At 39.9% G+C, this 19,526-nt stretch overlaps 1 protein-coding gene across 1 annotated transcript in view; it reads left to right on the top strand.

The window, feature by feature from the left end:
- SPOCK1 (SPARC (osteonectin), cwcv and kazal like domains proteoglycan 1) overlaps nucleotides 1-18,892 on the top strand; it is a gene marked incomplete at both ends in the record, with an annotated part of 271,603 nt that extends 252,711 nt beyond the window's left edge. The window contains 5 exons of the mRNA XM_080353189.1: nucleotides 4,389-4,505; nucleotides 11,406-11,627; nucleotides 12,240-12,302; nucleotides 17,550-17,687; nucleotides 18,702-18,892. Of these exons, the coding sequence (XP_080209315.1) occupies nucleotides 4,389-4,505; nucleotides 11,406-11,627; nucleotides 12,240-12,302; nucleotides 17,550-17,687; nucleotides 18,702-18,892 (731 nt within the window). The remainder of the gene's footprint in view (nucleotides 1-4,388; nucleotides 4,506-11,405; nucleotides 11,628-12,239; nucleotides 12,303-17,549; nucleotides 17,688-18,701) is intronic.
- Between the last annotated feature and the right edge of the window lie 634 nt (nucleotides 18,893-19,526).

Below are 19,526 nucleotides of genomic sequence, written 5' to 3'. Positions count from 1 at the left end.
AAATGTGTTTGACCATAAAATTTGCACCCAATTGTCAAATTAGTCTTCAAAAATACACAAATGAGACTTCTTTTTTTCCTTCTGCATTGTTGAAACACTGCCTGTCCTATTTCTATCTGGAGAAATATAATATCACTATTGGGCAATGTCATGTAGGTTTGTGGTATATCACATTTTAATCAAAACTAAATGGACTTGTCCTCCAGGCTCACAGGACAAATGACTGAACTGCTTGTTATGACTAATATGTCTTGCAAACACAGCTGATTTTCTGCTTGCGAGACAAGCAGCGAGCAGGGTGAGTTTCCATGAACACGTCCCCTCGCTCTTGCTATTCAGGAAACTCCAAGTCTGAAATTGCAGACTATGGACTGAGATGGGCTCTCTTATAATGTTTTACATTTTTTATTTACATTACATGGCTGCTCAGCTCAATCACAACACATTGATTCTGCTCCATGGCGGGACATTTGCATCTTTGTAAGCAGGTGACTCAAAATCAGTGATATGTTTGTAAGCTGAATTCTACCGTGGCAGTTGGAAAGGGCACTAACCTCAATAGCTAAATATGCTGCTTTTTTTTTTTTTCCCAAGTTTTACTTCCTCTCTTTTTTTCTTTTAATTTGAAAGTATTTGTGGTTTCCTTTCCTCTACAGTGCAGAAATAGTTGAAATTAGCCCAGCTCTCAGGGAATGTTCACATGCTCCACTTTAGCAGTCAAGGAATAGGGAATTAGCTCTTCAGCCTCTATTTAAGAGACTATTTAGTATTGTATGACAATAATATGAACCCAAAGAATCAGGCTGTCCACATGTAATTGGCAGTAATGTAATATTTGTAAGAATTATAACAATAGTAAGGATAAGGCAACAGATACATCTCAGATAGGTGACAGAGAAGTCAGACGACATAAAACACATTACAAACGTTGGTCATGCAGCTTGCTTATTGTGAAATACAGTGTAATGTTTCACTGTAACTGTTTTCTGGGCAATATGGACTCCTTACTTGTCACATAATACCAAAATATTATGTCAGCAAGTGAGATGTTAATACAGTTATCTACTTTCTTAGTACTAAGTTTTGTTTAGAGTTAACTACAGTATGAGTTATAAGGCTTGATTTTTTAGTGGCTGGAGATTTTACAATATTGTTTTGCTAGACTGGAGTAAAAACAGGATGTAAGAGAACATTTAATATTGATTTAATCTTATGCATCTACAAGTAAGTTCCCTTTTAATGCTGTTTCTGGCACTGAGCACTTCTGCAAGTCCCTTCTTGAAGGAGCGAAATTAAATATCATATTGCTAATTTTCACCACCTACATATATAGAGAAGTATTTGTAGAGCTGAAAAAGTCCGTAATGGAAGCATGCCTATAAAAACCTGAGCCTTTACAGCATGCTAATGGCTTTCCATTAGGTCAGATGAATGTTTTCTACTTAGTGAAAATAAGTATTTAGCAACAGTGCTTTCAGTTTGTTAGGAATAAATAACTGCTGGACCAGTTTCTTCACTCTTGGGAAAATATCTGCACTTTCAGTGCTCACTGTTAAATTACTTCTGCAGGATGATTCATAACATCTGCAGACTCAGATCTGAGGGTGTCAGTTGGATCCAGCAGCAAGTAGCATAGATTCACAGAATCATTTTGGTTGGAAGAGACCCTCAGGATCATAGAGTCCAACTATAACCTAACCCAACTCCAGTGCTAAGCCGTGTCCCTAAGAATGTGTCCCCTAAGTAGATCCTCCTCCTGTGTTTGCGTTGCTGTAACTCAGAGAAGTGACAGATTCTGCCCCTGTTCGTGGTCCCACTGCCACATCAGCTGCAGGGCACTGTGCTCTGGAATCAAGCTGGTGAGCTGGTGTAGGAAATTAAGTTAAGCCAGATTCTCTTATCTTGAAAAAAATACACCCAGAAGATAAAAATGCGTATTTGCGCGTGTTTGTACTTGTGTCTTTTTCACAGCGTTAGAGTTTTACCTGGTTGTTGGCAGTTGACTGGACAGATTTTGGCTGTTGGAGAGGTTCATCCCTTGGTGCTTCTGTTCATCCCAGAGTTTTTAATCAGTGCTTAAAGTCAAATCAATATCCATATTGTTTGCAATCTAGGTATTCTCTCCTTATATAGAGACCCATTATTACATCTCTTCTTCCTACATCCCTATTCTTCTCATCTGAGAAGAGATTACTTGAAATTTCTGCTGCTAATAAAGAGGTACATTTGCACTGTGTATGTAATCAGTAGTCAAAGCTGTGTTTATGTGTGCCGTTTTGACTGAAGATACAGTTGTGAAATACTCTGAACATATGGATAACCTGTCATGTAAAAGGTATTGGCTGAACTGCACTTACTTGTTATGCGCTGTGTTTCACTGTTCTCCTTTGCAAAACTGGCTTTCAAAGGACAAGACAGCTACTTGGCAGAAGGAAATACACTGCCTGCTTTTAATTCTGAAATATTATGGTTATTGGTAGATTCATTCTCAGAAAACATTTGTAAAGACAGATTATTGAAAAGAAAGCCACTGTGGTCCCACATGTTGCTTTAGTTGCCTAATAATATTTTGGCAAAAATGATATCTGATGGAGCTCAGCTGGTAACAGTTCAACAGGGGATGTGGAAACAGCATCTCCCCTCCCGTGTTAAAGTATTTCCATCTCTTCTAACGTTGACTGAGGTGCCCAACTTCTGTTGAAATTTGTGCATGACAGAAATTTCTTTATCTTTATGGATCTAAATTCACAGAATAAGAAATCATCCATGCCTGTCTAGAGCTAGTTCATGCCTGAATATTTATTACCTATGAAATTAGTTTTCTTCCTACCCTTCAGGCAACAGCTCGTGTTGGGGGCTCGTTACAAGCAGGATGATGGAACTGGTTCTGCTTTCGCTTGTGTTGTGATTTTTCTCTGATAAAAGACTGTTTGTAACAGCCAAGGAAAAAGCAGCATGAGATTTTCCTTATAGAAGAGATGGCATTCTCTTAATTTCAAAGATAAGGTAGTTTACAATGAGTAAAATACAATGTTAATATAAGAAAATAATGGAATAAGCTTTTTCAGTAATGCAAGCCATTTTACAGTTAATATTGCATTGCCTTCCATTTCTTTTACATTATTTGGTTGGTTTGTTTTTGGGTTTTTTTTTTTTGAAGACCTGGTTGTTCCTTACCTGAACTGAGCCTTAGTGGGATAGTGATCTTCATATTTTTATATTTAATAGGAAAATCTATCAAACTCTTTCAGCTTTACAGAAAAATGGGAAAACGTTTCTTCCCTACCCCACCCCCCCAGTAGGCTAAAAAAACTTTCCACTTAAAAAAGCTGTTGCATCCTGATTTTAACTTGAGAGTTATTTTTGACCCCACAAAAACTATGAGAACAAACAAATACGACAGCCCTGATAATCAGCAAGTTCATTGCCGTCATTGGAGCAGTGAGTTTAACTCAGGAAGACAAGCTGGGGGACTCAATTGTTCTTCAATAAGGTGGAAGGAGGAATATTGTAATGTGCAGTGAATTGGAGAAGACATATTGTGGCTTGCCCTGTGAAGGATGTCTGCCTCCGTGGCATAAAATCTTGCTCTGTATTCCAAGGAATGTCATTTAAAATGTAGAATGAGTGCACAGCAGGAATAATAAAATTGTCTGAGCATGTGAATTTTAAGCACTAAACACAAAGAAATGAGAATATTTTTTCTGACAGAAACTGGTGACTAATGCAGCTTTATTCCTTAAAAATACATACTTCAGCTGGACATTAATCTCCTGGCAGGAATGTCTGAAAAAATTATATTTCTCAGTAAAAATTTATGAGAAAAAAAATGTTTTACCTAGCTAACAAAATGGAATTGACAACCTTCAGAGGTCGCAAAGTCTCAGTTGCTCAGTAGAACTAGAGCAACATAACAATTTTCTTTTTATGTATATAAATAAGTATATATATTTCCCATTACTGTGATAATAGCCTTATACTAAACCAAATGTGTTTATAAATTATTCCTAGCATCTTGTTCAAGTAGTATGTCTAGGCAAGTATGTCCCTCCTCTCCATCTGTTTGACTGATATTTTTCTCTGAACTCCTAAAAGTTGAAAACATTTAGGTTAAATAGTCACATAGCTCTCAATTGAGAACCTGTGGGTAGCTCTGCATGTCACTTCTTCTGTTGCAAATCATGCCAGCTACTGAGGAGATACTTACAATTCATAATGGCTTACATTTTCTTTTTAACTTGCATCCTTTCTCCTAACCTTCTCTTTTACTTCAGAACTCATAATGAGAAGGACTTTACAACCATAAACAATTTTTTTTTAATAGACTATTTGGAGAAAGGTTTTCACTGGTGCTCTTGACTCAGTCTGGTTCTTTGTTGTTTTTCCAGCTTGCACAGACAAAGAATTGAGGAATCTCGCTTCACGACTAAAAGACTGGTTCGGTGCTCTTCATGAGGATGCAAATCGTGTCATCAAACCAACAAGCTCGGAGACGACACAAGGCAGTAAGAAAACACATTTTCCATTGAACACTTGAGTGTTGTAGGCAGCTTCCCAGCCTGCGAGAGCATTCAGCTGAGCACGACTGTTAGTGCTGCAGTGTCATGTCATAGAATCATAGAATAGTTTGGGTTGGAAGGGACCTTCAGAGATCACCCAGTCCCACCTCTGCCATGAGCAGGGACATCTTCAGCCAGCTCACGTCGCTCAAAGCCCCATCCAGCCTGGCCTGGGATGTTTCCGGGGATGGGGCATCCACCACCTCTCTGGGCAACCTGGGCCAATATCTCACCACCTGCGTTGTAAAAAATTTCTTCCTCATGTCCAGCCTGAATCTCCCCTCTTTTAGTTTAAAACCACTCCCCCTAGTCCTATCGCAACAGGCCCTGATAAAAAGTCTGTACCCATATCGGCCCATTTTAAGTACAGAAAGGCCACAATAAGGTCTCCCTGGAGCCTTCTCTTCTCCAGGCTGAACACCTCAACTCTCTCAGCCTGTCCTCCCAGCAGAGCTGCTCCAGCCTCAGATCATTTCTGTGGCTCCTCTGGCCCTTCTCCAACAGGTCCATGGCTGTCTCATGCTGAGGGCTCCAGAGCTGAAGACAGGACTTCAGGTGGGGTCTCACCAGGTGCCAGCAGGTACACAGGAGACCTGATCCTGCAAATAAATACCTGCACTGGTTTCTAAGGGAGCTGCAGTCATTCCATGCCCTCTCTGGTCCAAACTGCTCTAAAAACTGGCAGTCAGAGACAGAGAGACCTTTACAAGTCAACCAGGCAAATAACCGCATCTGAAGGCCATGGAGGTCACATCTGCACTAGTAAATAAAACTTTGAGGATGTTAATCAAGCACTGAGGTTAACTAGCATGACATAGTCCATGTCTGTACAGTTAAATTCCATGACCCTCCAAATCAGTGTGGCTGCATCCAAATCACTTCTTGGGGATGGATTGTGGTGCACGCTCATCTCCCGCTTTATGGCCGAGCATTTTCTGACCCGATTTCAGTGGCCCGAGCTATAAACATGGCATACAAGCATAAGGAAAATTATACCAACATTGGAAAAGACTCACTTAGATTTTATTGTGCAATTTCTTGCTAACACCTTAGTTAAGAGAAAGAATAATAAAAACATTCTCATTGCATCCACAGAGCTGGAATAGTTAGATGGTGTGGAAAGCTGAAATCTGTTGTGTCCCAGGTATTTTATAACACCATGTTTGATTTTTTTTTTTTTCCTTTGCTTTTATGTCCTTTTTAAAGAAAGGAAGAAAATGAACCATTTAGAGGACATTTACTCTCTGTGGGTTTAGCCAGCATGACTGATTTTGATGTCATTTACCCACCAGGGAGGAAAAAGATACAGATAACAGAATCAAAAGAGGTCATGTTCATCAGAGAGCAGACGCGAATTTATTTTCTGTAAGGACTCATTAATCCTTTTAATAGTATGTCCCAAAACACATGGGCCCCTGGCTTACGAAGTAGGATGCACAAGGTTTTTTGTATCTGGTGTGTGACTCACCTTCACTCACTGCCCTGATTCTCTGGTGCCAGCTGGCTGAAACCAGGCTTCACACACACCGAATTTAAACTGCTCAGTCAACTACGCCCTTGTATGGCTCTTTTGACCCCAGTGCCTAAAGTACTGTGAGGTTTAGAGGGTCTGCAAGTATATACCACATATATTGCTCAAAATGATAGTCAAATCTCATTAATGCCTAGTAATTGTGTCTTAAAACTATGCGGTGAAACAAGCCATGTTCTGTGTAAACAGTCTTTTTCATATATCCCTTACATTCAGTAGTATTTACAACAAAGTCAGTGTCTTTAAAACCATATGTCCTACTTATTTCTTAAATGGTACTCCAAAAATAGGATCTTAACATGCAAAGGAAGCCAAACTGTAGTGCAAAAAGGCAACTGGATGTGCAGCTAATCACAGCTTCAAGATGTGATTTCATTTCAGACCCCATGACAGAAAACACCAGAGACTTAAAACTTCGTCTGAAGTCCTTTGGGCCCAGAACCACATGAAATCTCATTTTATCAGACTGTCAAAGGGATGTTTTTCATGCAGATGATCTGTGAGCTGCTCATGAGGAGCTTACCAAAGGCCAAAGACCAAATTAATTCCTAAAGGTGTTGGGTCTTTTTTTTTTCTGAAGCAATTTCAGTGAGAAAAACATTCCTGGTAATTCTGCAGTGTTTGCTCTTATTCACAGAGGAGCTGTTATCTCCTTTTCGTTCAGTTTGATTCCTGGCAGCTTTTATATGAAAGGCTGCCTTGATGATATTAAACACTTGATCTCAACAATGTTCACTTTTATACTGTTTACTTAGTTTGGCACATTTTCCTATACATCAGTTTAAAAAAAAAAAGCACACAAAAAAAACCCAACCTTTATAAGTTAAGATGCCTAAATCACTTCTGAATGCCACAAAACTTGGGCTTGTTTTTAAGAGTATGCAACAATATTCATGAATTAATCTGCATGTGCTAAATTCTGCAGCTTCAGTTCTCTCTGGAAGCACTGAAAATACACACAGAATAAGGACAGCAGTATTTGGCTTCCTCTACATTCGGCTTCAAACATTTGTAAAAATGAAAAACATCTTAAACAGAGCTCAAAATTCAAAGCAAAATTCACATACCAAACCTGTAAGAAAAAAAAAGAAGTGTGAATCCTGGCAAACAGGGCACACACAGGTCTGAAATGCACTCTGATGCACACACCGTCCTTCTTTTATTTCTCTGCATTTGTTACCTTCCTCACCAGGCTGATCACTTCATTAAGCCGAACTGGTTTGGTTATGCCTGTAGATTCTTAAAAGGCATGCTCATCCTCAAAGTAATCCATTTTGGGTATGCCCCTGTGGCAGTGAAGGGAACAGATGGTGGGATGTGATGACTATGATGCCTCGGACACATCAGCTGTCTAGAGAAGGTGTTCCAGCAGAGATTTCTCTATGCTACATTAAATTTTCAAGATGTTACTGTGAGTGTAAATAAGCTTTTTCAGTGTATTAAGTTCACCCCCAGGTGAAGAAATAAAATACACTTTAAAAAAAAAAAAAAAACAAACTGTCTTGAAAATGAAGGGATGAGGGCAATTGTGCTTGAAATCTCAAACCTTCACTCCATGAGCTATGTGCCAGATCCCAGCCAGATCCCAGCAAAGCACCACAGGCCTTGCCTTCTGCAGGCTTTGTACAATTGAAATTTCCTCAGTAAATAATATAAGCAACTCAGGGATATGCTTTGACATAAGGAAATAATAAAACTAATTAGGTAGTAAGATCAGATTCAAATTGCTCCTGAGCCTGTTGATAATTCATAACATTCCCGTATTGCATCTAGATAGTTTCTTTGGTTGGAGTGGGAGTTGGTTTTCTTTTACTGGAGATCTATGCAATATAGAGGATTTTTTCTGGGGAACATTTCTTCTCCTCTTTCCTTTATTTTAAGGGATGGGGGAAATTAGGTTAATTGTTCCGCTGTTAATTTAATTGTACTTTAATAAAATAAAAACTGGCTCATGTAAGTCAGCTCTTGAAGTGGGCAAATAATTTTATGTGCCAGAAGGTGTGTTTATTTTTAATTAGGATTTTCACTTAAAGACTTTTAAAAATTTAATTCCATTTTCATCCAAAGGAGGTGGAGCGTTTTAGGTATTAATGAGATTTGAGACTTTCACATGTAGGTCACTGGTTTGATTTCCTTCCGAATCTGTAGAGAATGAAAGTTATTAGGAGGCTGAACAGCTGTCAGTTGGTATGAAAACATGATGGTCTTAATCCAGGTCCTTGTGAGCAGGTTCCAAATGAGAGCAGCTACCACCACAAGTGACATTAATTGGCATCTGAGTTGGCAGCTTCTGCCACAGAACCAAGAGCAGAAGGGATACGGAGCCTGCCCATTCTCTTGCTTCTCCCCATAGGCACTGCAGGGCTGAGCTGATGCACAAAAGATGCAGAAAGTTCTCCCTCAGGTTACTGTTACTCCAGGTCTGTCTGCTAGAAGTCCAGCCCGTTAACCAAGAACTTTATTCCTTACAGAATTACAACATGTGGTTTATTTCATTCAACATATTGCATCATATTTATAAGCAAGGATATCGAAATACTCCAAAAATGAGTTAATTAATTCAACATCACTTGGCTTCACCAAGCTGATGGGACCACATTAACCTCCCAAGGAAGGGTAGTGAGCAATGAGAACTGTTTTCCATCAGCTGCCCTGGTTATACACTAGGTCAGAGCCTGTGTTGCAAACTTAGGGCACGCTTTTCTTTCATTCCTGCTGCAGGGTGCCAAGATTGCTGGGTTTAGACTGCAGATGCAGTGTTGCAAAAGGTGATTTACGAGCAGTAGCTTTTACCAGAAGACAAGGAGGTAGACACTGCTGTTCACCTTCAGCCACATACTGAGGGGCAACTAAAGAATTAAGCTTTTCACTGATAATAACGACATAGCTAAGGGCATTCTACCCACCACCGTAATATTTAAAGGCTTCCAGACCATGCTGTCTAATAATGCAGCACTGCACAGCCTTTTAATAAACCTAATTTGGAACTCTGGTCACAATATTGAACACTCCATTGTTTATAAGAAATCACAATCAAAAACTCTTCATCTAATGTAATTAACTCTCTTTGTAAGTGACCTTTCATGATTGTGTCTTGCATCCAAGCCCTGATGGTGACTCACAGAGCAGCTTCATATTCACATCAGTCACAATCCTGTGACCTGCCCAGTCAGCTCAGTACTGAGGGCATGCTGCTGTTGTATCCCTGAATGCATGTTGTACACACAGATAAAGACTTCCCAGCAGGGAGGAAAACAAGACTCAGACATCGTCAGGGGCAAGTTATTGCCAGGATCTCCTCCTCCTCCCCGCGTTGATCCTTGCCAATTAGGAGGTGACATTTAAAGACCCACTGGGCTGAGCAACACATACTGTACTCAACTGGTTGTATAGCAGACTTGTAGTTATTCACCGTAGCAGCAGTAAGTACCACAACAAGGTGTAAAGACCACCACAGGGCATCCATGTAGGAAGACAGCAGCCAATGGAACCCAGCTATTTTTCCCCTAGAAACTGTTAAACTGGGATAGCTGAAGCAGGTACCGATCCCTATTCCACCATGTAGCTGAATGATCTACCCCTGCCTGTCTGACAACTTTTAACCCGCCCTGTGGTGGGAAATCAGGCAGAGCACATACCCACACAAGGTAGGACTGTGTGTCCTGCTCCTCGGTGCTTTGTAAAGGCAAAGTCAAGGATTCTTAAGTCCTTAAAAATATTACACAGTAGCCAAATCCTTCTTGCCTTCTTCAGACAAATAAAATAATTGAAGTGAATAGTCCTAATTGCTTCAGCAAGGCAAGCAGGCTTCCTCCCTTCGTCTATTCACATGCTTGCTTTCTTTTTCACTGTGCTCAAGCTTGATTAGGTAACGTTAGAGGAGATAACAGCACAAAAATGTGATTAAATGTTCAGCATAATCTCTCTCTTCCCTGCCTGAGGTGCCTCTAGCCCTGAGGAGATGGTGTTACCTTCTTCCTTTCTTAGAGAAACATGTATTATGAATGACATAAACCTTCCCATTAGTTAACCCTTCTGATTGTTCCTCCGTGTTGCTGACAACCTTCAGCTGCAGTTGCATACAAAAAGTACAGCTTCCAGCATAGAGCGCTGTCCTCCTTCAGATTAATACTCAAAATATCAGATAGGCTGCAGAGCCTGGACAAACTGTCAGCGTGATTCCAGCAACATCTTGGATTTCACTTTAACAAAGCAGCATCTTGAAATGGGACTTGACACAGCAAATAAGGCTGAGCTTGACCTCTTTCAGTGAAAGATGCAACAAAAGGAAAAAGCCCGTCAGGCTTCTCCATGTGGCCCGTAGCAGAATGAATAGTGCACAGGCAGGTTATCGCACGTCGCTGAAACATTCTCTGTGCCTGTAAATCCCCAGCCAGTGGATGCATTTTTCTGAGTCCAATATCCTTGTTATCAGATTTATTAGTTCTGCATTACAAATATACTTTCTTGTATCATAGATGACTTGGAAATTAGTCCATAACTTGGTTTTTCTGCGATAATGGCTGCTGCTACTGCAGTCTTTTAAGGATCTGGGCTATTAGAATGAATGACAATGATGGTTTCTAAAGCACTAGAAAAGCAGAATCCTGTATTGCTGCACAATCCTGGAGGCCGCAAGAAGGAATAGTGCTGGTGCGGCATACAAGCGCACGGGCAGCTCTCTGGAGCTCCCTGCTGCAACAATGCCATTCTTCAGAGTGGTGCGAGCCAAAGAGATGTTTCGTCTCTTCCCTTGCCTCCTCCAGACAGCTCGCAACCCAGATCAAAGCACTTTGTTGTCCACTACAGGAGGCAGGGCTTTGAAGAGTGAAAACCTGGGATGAGTGGTGGAAGGTGAGAGCACAGTAGGAAAGAATTTGATCAGGAAACTAGAAACAGGTCTGGGAAATAGGATTTAAATCACATTCAGACTCAGTCTAGTTTGAAAATACGGTGGATGCAGCCTTTTCTCATAGCATTTCAGTTTTGTGGAACAAGGTCAGCCCACTTGGACTGAAGACAGAAAAAAATTTTTAAATAGAAATAACTTTGAATTACAGTAATCAGCTATGAATCTCAGCCCTCCCCAGCACACAGGTCCTGGAGAGTTTGAGTGGTACTTCAGTCTGCAGGTGGGCTTGGATTTTAAGCTTTATACAGTCAGTTCAGTCTTAGCATTTTGTCCTGCTTTGGGCAACTCAGGTTAATGTTCAGAGTCCAGCTGAAAAATTTTATCAAAGCTTCAGCTTAGCAATGGCTGCTGTGCAGTGAGTCTGCTGGGGTTCAGCTGGGGATATTTGCCTGTCTTCTTACAGGATTTGACACCAGCATACTACCAATCTGTAAGGATTCCTTAGGCTGGATGTTCAACAAACTTGATATGAACTATGACCTGCTGCTGGATCCCTCGGAGATCAGCGCCATTTATCTGGATAAGTACGAGCCGTGCGTCAAGCCTCTCTTCAACTCTTGCGACTCCTTCAAAGACGGAAAGCTTTCCAACAATGAGTGGTGCTACTGCTTCCAGAAGCCAGGCGGTGAGTTGTGCAGTTTGCATTGCGAAGAGAAGTTGTTTGGGTCTCCCCGTGTTTCAGGTTTGGTTGACCTGCTTATAGAGATAGTTTGGTAATTGGCAATCAGCTGCATTAAAAAGCTCTTCTCCGCAGCACTGGTGTGAAAGGGCATTGTGTAACAATGTTTAATGCCACAGATTAACTATGTTAATAGCTCTTGATCATTAAAACAAACAAATAAGTTGTAAGTGCCAGTGCATACAGTCTGGAAATGAGGTCTATTGCTGATAGAAAGCTCAAGAACTTACTCTCTTATAAATGCAGAAATTAGTCAATTAGCAAATCATAAATTAGAGAGCTGGCATTATGTCAGTTTGGTGAAAAGAGAAGAAAAATGTTTTAACAATGAAAATGGTCCCTAAACACTATTCTCAACTAGAGTGCGTTATCTTTTTTTTTTTTTTTTTAATTAGTGGAGCTAATGACATAAATTTGTTTTGCACTACAGTACCAGCATATGGGCTTCTTTCATTCCCAGGTGTACAGTAGTCTACATTTCATGTCAGTAGTGAAGCCAGTCATTAAAGAGTCTGTCCTGAACCATCTGGAAACTGATTCTCATACATTATATTTTAGGTCTTCCTTGCCAGAATGAAATGAATAGAATTCAAAAGCTAAGTAGAGGGAAGAGTCTGTTGGGTAAGTTTGATTACTTGCTATTCATTTACTCAACTAATTAAAGCTTCTGTGATTATTGTAACTTTATATGCAGTAATGGTTTTTCAATTAGAGACTAATGTTTTAAGTCAGGAATGTGCGCCATGGAGTGTAGGCTTGACACTATGAAATTAAACAAATAATGAGGTAGCAACGTACAGAACAGGTGTCAGCGTGGCAATGGGTTCAGAACTAATTTACAGCTCTCCAGAAATGCAAAGCCTTGTCCACACAGAGCTGAATATTGCCTTAATCACCTCATAAGTCAGAATAAGTGCAGGGGCTGCTTGATACTCAATCCTCCCATTTTTTGAAGGGTGACTGAAGGTGCCACAGTGCATTGCCAAGGGTTTTGTGTCTTATTCCAGTTACAGTGCAATACGTGCATTTCTTGGGGTTCGGATTTGCTTAATCAGACCTTACGAATATTTCAGCATATTCTATGTGTATGAGAATGGGAATTCATATCATTTGATTTTAAGCAGCCCAGCAGGATGCTTCATACTGTAAAATGTGATAATTCTTGCCCCTCTCTCTGTTGACTATTGGGAGCCTGAATTGATTAATAATTTATACTGTTCTAAAATTAGGTTAACTAAATCCCCATATGGCATTTTCCCATTTAATTGCTAAAAACATCAGGTTGTTGAACCAAGTGAATTTAAGGTAACTAATTCCATACCCTAAAATCACACTGTGTTATGCAGCCTAGTATTTATGTGGTGGTATCTTATGGAAGCTTCTGTCCTAGTGTATTTGCGCACATAGAGCCAAATCACACGAGGCATACCACTACAGATTAAAGTCTCTGTTTACAGAAAGCACAGCATTTCACCCTTGAAGAGTCTGCCTTACCTCAGACCCAGGCTGTCAAGCCTATTGCCAAGAACCCATGTCAGGTTCTTAGAGCATCACTGGCTGCAGCTCTGAGCATGCATGTCAGCTCCACTGCAAAACTTCTCGCTTGCTCTCAGATTTTAGTCTGATGTTCCTAGATACAAGCAGACCCTGCAAACAGAGCTGCTGCAAAGCTCATCTTTGCCAAACCCTGCCATTCTCAAATGCCACTGCCATTTGGACTCAAGGTCCTTATGAACAATCCCAACACAGATTCATTGCTTTAAAATAAGAATAAGCATTCTCAAAGGCCGCAGTGAATATGGTTTAGTATCACCATCCTTTCATGGCAAGTTCACCTAAGGTTAAGATGTTTCAGAGTTCATAGCTGTGGGAGCAAAGGGAGGATTGATTGCTCAGTTATGTGTGTGCTCCATTTAGTAAATATTTTGCATTTGTGTTCAAACGCATGTTGTGGCAGAAGTAGTCACAGTGTTTTCTGTCTCATGGGTGCCATTTTCAAAGCCACCTAAAAGAATAAGCAGCGCAGTTCCTAATAGACGGCTTTGGCTATCTCATATTTATTTTATGCTTTGCTGTTATTTGATATATGCAATAAATGTCATCTGGGTTGAAACATAAGTGGTTTGTTCTAGTATGCAGGGAAAAATGATGGCTATATTACCGGCAGTTGTAGCACATATCACTGGGATTTGATCACAATGGCAGGGGTAAAATTACAAAGTAAAAGCAGTAAGAATGGTCCCTTACCACAAGTAACTTCTGGTTAACTGTACTGAAAAAAAAAAAAAAAAAAAGGATAAAAGTGATTGAACTCAACAAATCAAGAAGTGTCAGTCATAGGTTGTTCCACAAGCTAGAAAATTATAATATAGAGAGGAACTCTTTGCTTCACCTACCTTGAAAGTCTGCCTGCATAATGGCACCTGTCTGTGAGATTTTAATCTGATCTTATAGCTATTTATACAGCAGAAAACATTGTCTTTTCACTGACTGAAAAATCATGCAAAGGGAAACCAAAACATACACGTGACAAAGAACACTGCTTGTAGCAACAGTAAAAATTGAAAAGAGAGGTTAATGTTTTCAGAGGAACTAGCCCTTTCCTTCTCTGTCCCTGACATGTAGAGCACAGCATTTACAGTCTGGGCAGTATGCATGAAGAAGATTTCTGTTAACTTATTAAAAAATGATGACTTTTGATATTTTTTTCTCTATATATTTTTCAAAACATGTGACAGTTGCAACGAAGTATTTCAAAGCCATTACCATTAGATATGTTGAATTTGGAGGCTTTTAAATAGAGTCTAGCATCCCAGGGAACTGAATTAAAAAGTAAACAGCACTATTCATCTTTTCGTACCAGATTTATCTAGAGTACAATTAACTGCAGAGAGTGTACTTTTAGAGCATACAACTGTGCAGCCTGATAATGCTTCTTCCCCATCACTGAGGTAATAAATTTCTGCTCCCGTCACTATTTTCTTCTGTATCAGCTCTGTGAATTCAGCTAATATAATAGCTAATACTGGGAGCTGTGTGCCGACTAGCACTTAATTCTGTCAGACTTTTACCTCTGTGCTTCACTATCTTTAGCATATAATTATTCTCCTCATGTCCTTTGAGGAAGAGGAGTATTATATAGATAAGGAAATGATGGAAAAAAAAAAAAAAGTCTGGATCTATGACGTGGATATAGATGCAACAGTGTTGTTCAAGTTTGTGTGCAATAATTAAATACTCTATGGGACAAAGAGAGATAGGGAAGCAGGATTCATGAGTCTGAGGCAGTTCAGTGGGGAGTCACTAATATTTTATAGTGCTTGATAGTAAAGCTGGTCCAGCAGCCACCCTCTCAGCACTTTTGGGGAAGCACCATCTGTGCAAGAACCTCTGGAGAGGAAAACTCCTTTCTCCTTCCAAACCCTGTGGATGTTTGCTGATGCCAAACCAAATTATGAGGTGAGATGTTCCCACTAAATGGGCTGTCTGGATGCCCTGCTCCAGAATAACAGAGCTTGTACCCAGAGCTTGTTTCTAATGAACACGGGAGCTGATTTATGTAGCATTTACAGGACGAATCATCAGGTTGTACATCTGCTCCCAGTGACTCTCTGTCCTCCGCACATTATCACCTGCACCTGACACACCGGAGAGGCCATGCCGTAATCTTCTCTCTGATGGTTGGCAGATGCTATGACATTAGTATGCATAGCTAAATATGCATATACAGTGTTACATACAAATTGGCATAAATTTCCTATGCAGAATGAAAAGTACCTTTTAGTCTCCACTGTGACCCAAAGTGTGAATCCTTTCCTCACACAGTGATGTTGGCAGTGAGCCTGGACCATAATCTATTTTTAAATCTATGGCTTCTACAGGCAGTGTCGAACATTTTAATACCTGACAAATGTAACTACCCCTACGTTTATACAGTCCTAAAATTGCATTCGGCCCTTCAAAGGTAACCACGAGGCTGATGTGGCCCTCAGTGAAAATGAGTTTGACACTCCTGCCTTAGAAAAAACACACACAGTGAAACTAAGCAAAAAGACCTGTTTCAGAGAAGGGAGTGGTTGTGTTGACCAAGGAAAAAAGTAAGAATGAGACTCTTTGAAATGCAGAGGCTGTTCTCTGCTCACCCTGTAACACCAACGAGGTTCCCCCTTTGATTCTTCCCTAGAACCAGATGCTCATCTGATATAACAGATACAGCTATGCCGATTGACACCAGCTCAAAATCAGCACCTGAGCACTTTTCCCAAGGTTGCGTGTAGTTTGACAAACACCTTAACAAAGTGCTTAACAAAGAGAGAACATGAGTATAACTATGAAAAAAAACCCTAAACCAATCAATATGAAAGGACTGAACACTGAGTGTTAACTTACAAAAACCTGCAAAGGCAAATACATATACAGGGTTATTAGAACTGGGTTTTGTTTTGTTTGTTTGTTTTTTTAGCAAATAGTGAAAATGAGTCTTTGGTAATCATCAGTATGCTTAAATCTTTACATGAATATAAAGGTTATACCTGTAAGCAAACCTGCTATAAGATCATGCTTTGAAGTTATTTAAAATATTCTCACTAATGGATGTGATCTCCAAAACTGATCCGGTATACAAAGATTTCTGCAGATATTCAAAGGTTTTTCTTATCTTCCAGACCTACATTAGCCACACAAACATCAGACGAGATCTGCAGTGCCGATGGGTTTGCAAATTCAAGGCTTCACTTTATATAGATGTGTGTGTGCGTATGAGGTGATTGACTGACTTCCAGTTTTGTGTCTTCTATGTAGGAGATTTCATTACATTTGGCCAGCACCTTCTCATTCATTTTTGCTTTGAGAAATGTAGCGGAATAGCCCCTTTGATACATGAACTGCCTGAAGAGATGCTATACACACGGAACTAGTTAAAAAACTTACTGTGTGACCAGTAAATCACTGGTATCTTTGACAAAGGAGAAAAATACTTTCTCAAAAATCATTTGAAACAAGAAATTTGGGGAGCAAGTGTGGGTTTCTGCCATGTTTCAAATTGAAGCAATTGGCAAAGAAGAGAAAATTACTTCAGTGACCTCTGCCGGGAATAAAGCTAACTCATCTCGAAGGACAAGAGGGCTTTTCATATTGAAGTACATTTGCTGTATCTACTGAAATGGTGGGAACAATGAAACAGGTTTGTCCTGAGAGAACCTGTCTGCAGAAGCCAGAATGAACCACACTCTACAAGGCTGAACTACTTTGGGTTTATTGTGAGACAAATCTTGGACTTCAAATGCAAAGACTTATTGACTTGAAATCCTGTTGTCACTCTCTGTAAAGCTTATGCATTATTTCTCCTTTTATACAGGGGAACTCTCAGTAAATCGGGAGCTGTGCTTGAGATTAGTATGAATAACAAGCAGATGGCAGATACCTTCTAGGGATAATTACAGTGTTGTGGAAAGACTTGTATGATAAACACTGAAGGAGTGCAAATGGAAGGGAAATGTAGAATTAATGAAGTTGGGGTAATAATCCAGTTGCAAAGAAAAGTTTAAAACCAGGAGTTTAATCTGAAAGGGGCTCTGTGGGAGCATAAGTCATTCAGGGACAGACTGAAACTGTCTCTAGTACCGTATGCCATCACCCTCCATGTGCTACATATGCACACACATTTGTGCACTGTCCAGTGATCAGGGTGGCTGAAAATAGTTAATCATATGTAATTTCTGCTCCTTTTTTAGGCACCAGATGATCAAATGTATTTTCTTGCCAACATTGTAAAGATCTTGTAAATAAGTGACAAGTTCATTATACTCTAAATACCGGCTTGCTCCTACAAAGGCTTGCATTCCTGATTATTCCTTATATTCTATTCAGGTGCTTTCATCCCACGGTGCAATGAAGAAGGTTATTACAAAGCCACGCAGTGCCATGGCAGCACAGGGCAGTGCTGGTGTGTTGATAAGTATGGGAATGAGATAGCCGGCTCAAGAAAGCAAGGGACAGTGACTTGTGGTGAGTAACGATGTGCTTTCCTCAGACAACAAAGGAATTTGCATTGTTGTAAGCCCTGCCATTGTTGTACAATGGAGTATGATAACAAAAGTGACAACAGGGAAACGTGGCTACCAGTGTTCAAAGTGCTCCTGTATTTTCCTATTCAGACTCCAAATGGGGCCCTTATAGACATATGGGTCCTATGGAAGTGGTACAGCAGAAGGTAACAAACAATAACAACTGATGAGATATTTTTGCTACCAACCTGGAAAATGTAGTAATTGATTTTAAAATTAAGGCTATAGGATTGCTCTGCATGGTTATTAAATATATTGTTCTGTATATTCTGGAACACATATTTACTGGGACTTCATGAATAATGTCTTTCCAGAGAAAGGAAGGCCTGACGGTGTAAATTAGCAACTAAGCCAAATAAAATTGCTGACAGGACAACATTATGTAGATCTGTGAAATCACTAATTAGCTCTTAGCCCTAGGCAAGCAGGATCTCAGCCGTGTTCCTTCAGAGTGCTTCAGTGATGGTTGTAGACAATGCAGCTTTCTTCTTCATGAAGGAACTGAAAAAGCAGAAACGTGGTAGGTCTGAGATGCCCAGAATCACATCACAGGTGCTAGGCTCAACAGCTACATTTGCAAAGTGTGGTTTATGCACTCAGATACAATCAATTTATGGAATATTTTTAGCCTTGGTCACATAGTCATGATGAGATGAAAGTATTTACAAGCAAGTATTGATTTTCTGGCCTGCATGCTTGCAAACTGAGTCATACTCTCCAGTCGAGTCTCTAGGAGGGTGATACATAGGTTTTTTTTATGCAAGTAAATTTTTCAGAGTCAATTGATATATATTTTTTCCAGTTCAGGATGAAAATTGAAATGTAGAGGTTTCATGAATAGCTGAACCAATTAATTTAGAAAGTAACATTGCAAATGATAGTGACTTGAATGACAAGGCTAGTGATGAATTTGGTGTTATGTGAGGGAATGACCTTTACTACTCACGTGTTTCAGAAGAAGAACAAGAAACCTCAGGGGATTTTGGCAGTGGTGGATCTGTTGTATTGTTGGATGATTTGGAAGAGGAACCTGAAGCCGCAAAAAAAGACAAAGAAGGGAAACTGAAGATTCACGTAAGAGCAGCTAATGAAGATGATGAAGACGAAGATGATGATAAGGATGATGAAATTGGTTATATATGGTAGTGCCCATCACAATGAGGACTCGCATTTTGCACAATATTGCAAGTCACATCATAACTCTGCAATTGTATCTGAAAGTACCTGGCACAAATATTCCCTCTCTACTGAGTTTAATTTTGTATAGTCTATTTAATTTGGAAGTCTTTTTTTTTTCCCTTCCCAGCAAAGACTGTTTGGAATACAGCTTTTGTTTAGTTGGTTTGGAGATTTTTGTTCTATCCACAGGAGCAATGAGTTTTGTTTCAGAAACATTTCATATCTTAATCCTCATTTGCACAGTTTATGAAATATATCCTGTGAAAGAAGAAACACAGCTCAACAAACCAATACAAGGCTTGGAAGCCTTTCTCACATTAGAGAATTTGTGTCATAAATTGTTACCTGGATCATATCAGAGACAGTTATTTTTCCTTCATGAAGAAGGAGAAGTAGGTGCCTCATTTTCTAGTCCATATTTTTAATGTTCTATTAAAGAGGTAGGTCTCATTGGATAGTGACTCCTGGCTGCCAAGCACTAGGGGTTTAATCCAGAAAGAAACCCACTGGTAGCATTTTAATTTCCTTACATTCTCTGAGAATGAGTCCAATAGGCTTAGCCAAGCCCACACTGAAGGCAAAGCTCCCACCAGGGTGTAGA

Source organism: Nesoenas mayeri (assembly GCF_963082525.1).
Source record: "Nesoenas mayeri genome assembly, chromosome: 14".
Classification (NCBI taxonomy): domain Eukaryota; kingdom Metazoa; phylum Chordata; class Aves; order Columbiformes; family Columbidae; genus Nesoenas; species Nesoenas mayeri.
This window is presented reverse-complemented; position numbering and strand designations above follow the sequence as displayed.